The 9,152-nt window shown below is 40.1% G+C and overlaps 1 protein-coding gene across 1 annotated transcript in view; it reads right to left on the minus strand.

Moving 5' to 3' along the window:
- Window positions 1-576: 576 nt before the first annotated feature.
- PIWIL4 (piwi like RNA-mediated gene silencing 4) overlaps window positions 577-9,152 on the minus strand; it is a 68,149-nt gene continuing 59,573 nt past the window's right edge. The window contains exons 18-20 of the mRNA XM_069079921.1: window positions 6,747-6,872; window positions 5,711-5,858; window positions 577-1,050 (exon numbers count right to left, since the gene is read on the minus strand). Of these exons, the coding sequence (XP_068936022.1) occupies window positions 934-1,050; window positions 5,711-5,858; window positions 6,747-6,872 (391 nt within the window). The 3' untranslated portion in view covers window positions 577-933. The remainder of the gene's footprint in view (window positions 1,051-5,710; window positions 5,859-6,746; window positions 6,873-9,152) is intronic.

Below are 9,152 nucleotides of genomic sequence, written 5' to 3' on the forward strand. Positions count from 1 at the left end.
ACAGTACTTAAAAGTTTTCAAAGCACACTTTTTTGCAATAATCCTGCCCCCTCTTATCCCCGTCCCCCTACTTTCCTGTAGGGTAAGACACCCAATTGAGTTGTGTATATTATTCCCTCCTGAAGCCAAATTCAGTGAGAGTAAGGTTGACTCATTCCCTTTCACCTTCCTGCTCTTCCCCTCCATTGTAACAGTTTTCTCTTGCACTTTTAGTATGACATAATTTACCCTAATCTATCTATCCCTTTCTCTTTCTCCCAAAATATTCCTCTCTCACCTCTTAATTTTATTTTTTAGATATCATCCCTTCATATTCAATTCATCCTGTGCCCTCTGTCTGTGTATACATGTACATACATGCACACACTCACATATATATTTATACACACAAACACTCTCATATATATATATATATATTCCCTTCAGCCATCCTCATACTGAGAAAAGTCTCATGAGTTACAATTATCATTTTTCCATGTAGGAATGTAAAAAAAAATAGGAAAGATAAATGCTTGCAGTATCTTTTATTTTCTAGAAATTATTTTAACCAAAACACCTTAGAAAAACAGAGTATGAAAAAGAGCCCCTCTTTAAATCCTGAATAGGAACTAAGGCCCACTGATTTCCCTCATAAACATCTATAAACACACAGACTTAAAGCTCCCACCCCACCCCTGCTGGGATGTTAAGAGAGTTGTGTGGCATCCACGGCAGGTAATAGGAAGCATGAACTACCCTTTACCACAATGAGGCTTTTACCCATTAATTCAAAAAACAGGCACTTTTTATGAGAGCTGTCCACACTAGGGCTCTCTTTGGAAAATAAGCAGAACTTAGCTGTCTCATCACCTCGATGTGATGGAGATGACAAGAGGTCCGTACAAAGAATCACAACTGAAACTGTTCTCCCAGTAGGGCTAAGTGGTCTTTTCATTACAGGTAGAAAAGATAGTCAGCTAACTCCATGCTGGGCTCTCTGTGGATACTCTGTCCCACCAAAAAGGTCAGTTTATGAGCATATTGACATGGTGCTGGGATCTTAATTAAGCCCTAGAGAGAAAGAGAGGAGAAAAAAAAACAAAAAAGCATCCTTAGAAATTAAGAGTAGGGGAAGCTACATGGTGCAGTGAATAGAGCACCAGCCCTGGGTTCAGGAGGACCTGAGTTCAATTCCAGTCTCAGACACTTAATACTTACTAGCCGTGTGACCTTGGACATGTCACTTAACCCTAATTGTCCTGCTTTCCCCCCTTCAAAAAAAAAAGAGAGTGTCAATTTACGAGCTGCACTCTATTTAAAATTCTCTTTCCTAAAAATTCCTAACTAATTCCACATCCAATTCAATTTACTTGTGGTTTTTCTCCTTGCTAATAATTAGCATAACCTGCTCTGTTTAAACAAAAACTAAACTCAGCCAACAGAGAACTGTATATCACACTAAAAAACAAAACAACACATAGAAAAAGAGGTCATAAACGGTGACGGACCTTGTGCTTGGCTAGACATAGGCTGCTCATGGCTGCCTGACAATCACTGGAATGAGCAGTCCTGAACAAACACAAGATCTGAGGGTACAAGGGAATGAAGTACAGAGCTCCTCCACATGTCCATACACACATATACACGCACACACATGTGTGTGCACACACATATATGCGTGCACACGCGCACGCACACACACATACACACCCTTCATCCGTTCCTACAGCCTCCTTTTCTACATCACCATCACCTCTAGTATTTTTGTGTCTATGACATGCCAGGTTCTGTGCCAAGCACTTTAGGCTTATTAGCTCACTGGATCCTGACATCAGCCCAGGAAGGTAGGTGTTCTTATTATCCCCATTTAACAGCTGAGAAAACTGAGACAGAACGAGGCTAAGTGACTTGTCAGGGTCACACAGCTAGGAAGTGTCTGATGGCAGATTTTAATTCTGAGTCCAGAACTGTATCCACTGCATTTCCTAGATACCTCACAAAGTACCCCATTCACAGCTCCTCTGTCACATTCCCAATTCCCTTATTTGTCCCACAATAATAACGTCTGGCATGTTCTCCTCATGGTCTGAGGTAAGCAGCCACCTCGGAGACTTCATGGGCAGTTTCCACATTTTCCAATCCTGGCTTTATTCCTCCAAGGAAATCAGAATCAGAGAACATCTTAGTTCAAGGGGGTGGAAAATATCAACAAGTCCAACTGCACTTGAAGAAGAACCCCACTATAATAAATCCCTGACAAGTAATCAATTACCCCTTGAAGACATCAAGTGAAAGTTACATTCCACTTTTAGACAGCTTGTTAAGAAGTTGGAGGGGGGGTTCCTTTTTTATGGAGCAGAAATCTGCCTATTTACAACTTCTACCCATCACTCCTGGTTCTTGCCTTCATCACCTGGTGCCCAGACTATCGCAGTGTGTGTCCATTGGTCTGTCTTGGGTCTCTCCCCATCCTCCACTCAGCTAGAAAAGTGATTTTCCTTAAACACAGGTCTAACCACACCAATTCCCCACTCAATAAACTCCAGTGTCTCCCTATCACCTCCAGGACCTAATATAAAATCCTGTTTGCCTTTTAAAGACCTTTATTCTTGGCCCCTTCCAACCTTTCCAGTTTTCTCATTCCCCTCTACTTACTCTGTGATCCCTAACACTGGCCTCACACAAGACACCCCATCTTCCAACCCTGGGCATTTTCTCTAGCTATCCCCCTTGACTGGAACTCTATTCCTCCTCATTTCTGCCTCCTGGTTTCCCTGGCTCTCTTCAGTTCCCACCTAAAATCCCACCTTCCACAGAAAGACTTTAATCATCTCCCTTAAAGTTTATGCTTTCCCTCTGCTGATTATTTCCAGTTTATCCTGTATATATCTTGTTTGCACAAAGTCGTTCTTATTATACTGTGGGGCTTCTTAAGAGCTGAGGTTGTTTTCTTTTTTTTTTTTGATTGGCTTTTTTCCCCCCTTTCTTTATATCCACAGCATTGGGCACAATGCCTTGCATACAGTAGGCACTTAATAAATGCTCACTGATTGGCTCTAATTCCACTTCCATATCACAGTTTCACATTTTTAAAGACAATTACTGTTTCTCTTCTCCAGGCTAACGGACAGGTCTCCTTCACATTTTCTAGAAGAGGGTCAGGATTTTCCTTTAGGTCCTTGAAGTTCTCTCCAGTTGTGAGGTGGCTTCATCTAAAGTGTGCAGGGAAAGGTCATCACATCCATCTGCTTGGAAAAGTAGGGTCAGGCTGCATTATGTGGAAATGACCTATGCATTAGTCTGAAAAGTAGAGGGCTTAGGGGGTGAAACAATAATCACCTTTAACATGTGAAGGCCCATGATAACATATGAAAGTGATGACTCTTCCCTGTGAACCTTGGGGGAAGTTTGAGAATACCTGTTACCTAGATTATCTCCACCATGCTAGAGGAAATTCAGGCCACTGCAAAACCCAGAAGCAGTTGGGGGCAGCTGCCCAAAAAGAGGAATTCTTTGGCTCAATGCAATGCAAATACTTCTAATAATGAAAGCTTCCCAAAATGGAATGTACTGCTTGAGGAGGTAGTGGTTTCCCCCTGAAAGGAGGTCAACAAGTCAAGGCTGCATGGCCACGTGGGGAAGTAGGAAAGGGGGAAGAGAGTCTTGTTTGGGTTCAGGGTGGGCTTAGGGGGCTTTACCTCTGAGATTCTGTGATCCTCCCGCTTGGCTGATGTGGCATCTGTTGCTGTTGTTATCATTCAGTCGTGTCCAACTCTTCAGACCCCAAGGACCACAGCATGCCAGGATCTTCTATCTTTCACTCTCCCCTGAAGTCTGTCCAAGCACATGCTTGGTGCTTCCATGATACCATTCATTCATCCATTGCACCCCCTGCCATCCCTTTTTCCTTCAACATCTCCTAACATCAGGATCTTTTCTAATGAGTCTGTCTTCTCATTATTTGACCAAAGTATTTAATCAGCTTCAGTATCTGATCTTCTAGCGAGAAGCCTGAATTAATTTCTTTAAATATTGACTGAACTGATCTCCTTGCTCCAACGGACTCTCAAAAGTCTTCTCCAGTACCGTAATTCAGAAAGTGTCAATTGTTCAGCGCTGAGCTTTCCTTACAATCCAACTCCCACATCCATACACTGCTACTAGGAAAAACCACAGCTTTGACTCTATGGACCTTTGTTGGCAAATGTCTCTACTTTTTAGTATGCTGTTCAGATTTGCCATGGCCTTTCTTCCAAAGAGCAAGTGTCTTTTACTTTCATGGCTGTAGTCACCATCAGCAGTGATCTTTGAGCCCAAGAATATAAAATCTGACACTACTTCTTTTCCTTCTCCCTCTATTTGCCAGGAAGCGATGGGACCAGTTGCCAAGGTCTTAGTTTGTTGGGTTTCTTTTTTGATGTTAAGATTCAAGTCAACTTTCATACTCTCCTCTTTTACCCTCATCAAGAGGCTTCTTAGTTCTTCACTTTCTGCCATCAGAGTGATACATTCTGCACATCTGACACATCTGAGATTGTTGATATTTCTCCTGTCAATCTTAATTCCAGCTTTTGACTTGTCCAGCCTGGCATTTCACATGATATACTTTGCATATAAGTTAAGTAAGGTGAAAATATATAGCTTTGCCATACTCCTTTTCCAAGCTTAAACCAATCATTTGTTCCATATTTGGTTCTTGGCCTACATACAGGCTCTTCAGGAGATAAGTAAGATGATTTGGTACTCTCTTCTCTTTGAAGACTTGCCTCATTTTGTCGTGATCCGCACAGTGAAAGGTTTTAGTGTGGTCAAGAAAGCAGAAGTGGATGTTTTTCTAGAACTTCTTTGCTTTCTCCACAATCTAGCAAATGTTGGCAATTTGGTCTCATGTTCCTCTGCTGCTCTGAAAACCAGCCTGCTTTTCTAGTAATTCTCAGTTCGTGTATTGCTTAAAGCCTAGCTTATAGAATCTTTGCTGGTGTGTGAAACAAGCATAAGCATTTGGTAATTTGAACACACTTTGGCATTGCCCTTCTTTATGACTGGGACAAAAAGTGATCTTTTTCAATCTACTGGCCACTGCTGAGTTTTCCAAGTTTGCTGGCATACTGAGTGCGGCATCATCTTTTAGGATTTTAAAAAGGTCAGCTGTAATTCCCTCACCTCCACTAGCTTTACTGTTAGCAATGCTTCCTAAGGCCCACTTGACTTCATTCTCCAGGATGTTTGGCTCTAGATCAGTAACCACACCATCATGGCTATCTGTGATGTTAAGATCTTTCTTGTATAGTTCTTTTATGTATTCTTCTCACCTCTTCTTAATTTCTTCTACTTCTACCAAGTCCCTACCATTTTTGTCTTTTAGCATGCCCATTTTTACATGAAATGTTCCCGATAGCTCTAATTTTCTTGAAGATTTGTCTTTCCTATTCTATCGTTCTCTTCTATTTCTTTGCATTGCTCATTTAAGAAAACCTTCTTATCTCTCTTTGCTATTCTCTGGAATTCTGCATTCAATTAAATAGCTCTTTCCCTTTCTCTTTCTTTTCTTTCCCTTTCCCTTTCCTTCTTTCTTCAGCTATTTGTAAAGCCTCATCAAACAGTCACTCCGGCATACACATCCCCAAAAGATGGTGAAGTACAGTATTCCCCACGGAGTGTGGGCTTGGACAGGTCTAATATGGAAAATCTGAGAACTAGTGTTTAAATACTTAAGAGTTTATCCACTTACCGGCCAGTTGTAATAGAGGTGGCATAACTTATAGGTCAGGCGCTGCATGTGGTCTGGTTTTAATCCATTATCGTCATAGATCACGTTATAATATGTTGGAGTAACAGTTCCCTGACAAGCAGCCTGGCTGATCAAATAAAAGTCATACCTGAAAACAAAGAAAAGAATGAAAAGAAGTTAGAGAAGGAGAAGTGACCAGGGTAGAGGGGGGGAGGAAACATTAACAAATAACAATAAAAATCATCGGTGTTTATAAAGTATTTCAAGGTTTGCAAAATACTTTGTCTTATTTAGTGTGAACCTTCAGATGACTGCAACATCTAAACAATCTACTTGTGAGTCGATAACCCATGGAATGAACAGGTATAGACAAAAAAGAACGGAATTAATCTGGAGGGAAGGGAAAGGGAAATAAGAAGTATCTGTGGGATAAAATAGTATTAATAATAATAACAATAAAAGCATTTCTATAACTTTAAAAAAATTTTATTAATTTATTTGTTTGCTTTTGGTTTATCTATAACTCTTTATAGCAGTTGGTGGTGCAGTGGATAGAGCTAGGCCTGGAGTCAGGAAGACCTGAGTTCCAATTTGGCTTTAGACATTTCCTAGTTATGTGACCCTGGACAAGTCACTTAGCTTCTGTCTGCCTCAGGTACCTCATCTGTAAAATGGTGATAATACTAATACCTACCTCCCAGGATTGTTGTGAGGGTCAAATGAGATAACGGCTGTCAAGTGCTTAACACAGTAGCTAGTATAAAGTAAGTGCTATATTAGAGTTTCTGTTATTGTTATGATGATGATATCTCATTTGATTACAACATCTGAAAGATTCCAACAATCCAATGATTTCAACATATGGAGAACCCAACACTGACCAATGTCCAGTTGGACATGCAGACCTGGATAGGCTGCAACTTGTTATCATTGTAGAGAGTACTGATATCAAAGAACTCAAAGATGTATTGAACAGAACCCTCTTTATTTTAAATACATAATATAATTTGAAAGGCATCTTCTCATCTATACTTGCCATTCAGGACGTGTTGCCTCTGAATCTACCACAGTGCCCAGTGGTGGGTTTTGCAGTGTTCTGTTCATTTCGGTGAAGAATCTGGGCATGCACGACTTCCTCACCACAATCACTGACACTTTAGGGCTTGGAATGATAGAGAGAACAAAAGAGAATAATGAAATAAAAAGATGACCCCATGTTTACATCTATAATAGCAAGCACCCTAGCTCACCCAGGATGGCCTGCTAGCATAGGTTCTTTGATCTGCTTTTAAAGGAAAGGTAGTTTCTAAAGGGGTTAACAATCCTACTTTTAATTACTTTCATTAGTTCAGGGGAAAGGTCAGCACCCTGCACTTGGAGAAAATACAAGCAAAGAAAAGAGAATAAAGATCAACAGACAGGGTTCCAACTGTCTGAATATAGCAATATTGTTACACACTTTATATACATCACTGAATCAAAGGAGCACAGACATCTAAGCAGTTGGGGGGGGCTCTGAACATACAGTTACTCAGAGTCTCAACTGGAAATCAAAAGATCCTTCTCAAGAGCAAACCCCCAAAGCAAAATGCTAACCTCCCAGAATATATAATAAAGATTTGGCCCTTGGATCAGCTCAGAGATAGTAGGCACAAAACCTACATGACTCAGCACAGCTGTGAATGGTCAGGGTTCAAAGGAGATCAATCCTTCAGATGTTTACAATTTAACCTGATTCTAGGAAACTGAACTCCGACAACAAGAAAAAAACAACAACAATCTCACCTTGCTTGAGCTTACTTACAGCATCTCACATTCCGTGGTTAAAAAGTAGCAACAATTTTTTGGAAGAGAGATTGGACCAATTGAAACTCCCAAATGAAGGCACTCCATTTTACTCATACAGGTTAACACTTTCTCTGAAACTATGATCTTAGAAAGTTGCCTAGAAAACTGAAAGGGCTTACCTAGAGTCATATAGCCATGTCTATATGAAAGGCAGTACATAAACCCAGGTCTCTCTGGCTCTCCCACTCTCTCTCTACTATATCATGGCTCCTTCTATAGTTTTAAAGTAATGAAACATCCCAGAGAAAGCAAAGGTGACATTCCTGGCCTCAAGGACTCTGAGGGATTTGATGAAATAATTATCTTTCTAAAGTGCTTTAAATTATTTGGAAGACAAATACTCTATACCTATTTCTGTGGTTAGGATAAGTTTGCTTCCCAAGGGAAAGAGACAGCCTGAAAGCAAGCCCTCTCTTTTACCATTATTTCTAAGAGCTGTGGGCATTTTTATTTGTATTTTTTTTTACTTTAATATGTTTTATTTTTCTAAATAATATTATCCCCCAATTATGTGTAAAAACAATTTTAACATTCTTTTTTTTTAAGTTTTTAGTTTCAGGAGCGGCTAGGTGGCGCAGTGAGTAAAGTGCTGGCCCCAGAGTCAGGAGGACCCAAGTTCAGTTCCAGCCTCAGACACTTCACACACACACACACACACACACACACACACACACACAAAACTAGCCATGAAACCTTGGGCAAGTTACTTAATCCCAGTTGCCCTCCAAAAAGGCAAAAAAAAAAAAAGTTTTTAGTTTTGAATTCTATCTCTCCCTCCTCTTCCCCCTTGCTGAGACTAAGAAATTTGATATAGGTTATACATGTGCAATCATGTAAAACAATTTCACATCAGTCATTTTGTGGGAAAAAAAAACTCAAACAAAAAAAGGGAAAGAGAAAGTGAAAAATAGCATGTTTTTGAGGCCATCAGTTCTTTCTCTGGGAAATGGATAGCATTTTTCATTATGAGTCCTTTGGGATTACCTTGAATCACTGTATTGCTGAGAAGAGCTAAATCATTCATAGTTGTTTAGCACACAATATTGCTGTTACTATGTACAATGTTCTCCTCACTTCACCTCACTTTGCATCAGTTCATGCAAGTCTTCCAAGGTTTTTTTTTAAATCCATTTGCTCGTCATTTCTTATAACACAATATATATTGTCCATCACAATCATATATCACAACTTGTTCACCCATTCCCCAACTGATAGGCATCCCCTCAATGTCTAATTCTTAGCCACAACAAAAAGAGCTGCTATAAATACTTTTATACAAATAAGTTCTTTTCCTTTTTTTTATCTCCTTGGGATATAGATCTAGTAGTAGTATTGTTAGATCAAAGGGTATGCAAAATTTTATAGCCTTTGGGCCATAGTTCCGCACTGCTCTCTGGAATAGTTGGATCAGTTCACTGTGGACATTTTAAAAGGGCAGAGGAAGAGACTTGTGATTACACTGGTCCCTCCAGTTTCCTCAAGTCATTCCCACTAAGCCCTCCCAAATGCACATGTAGTTCAGATATATATCTCCTTAATCCCTAATTCACACACACACACACACACACACACACACACACACACACACACACAC

The sequence above is a fragment of the Petaurus breviceps genome, unplaced genomic scaffold, assembly GCF_028583685.1.
Source record: "Petaurus breviceps papuanus isolate PSGF00001 unplaced genomic scaffold, PetGlider_PUasm1.0 91133, whole genome shotgun sequence".
Lineage (NCBI taxonomy): Eukaryota > Metazoa > Chordata > Mammalia > Diprotodontia > Petauridae > Petaurus > Petaurus breviceps.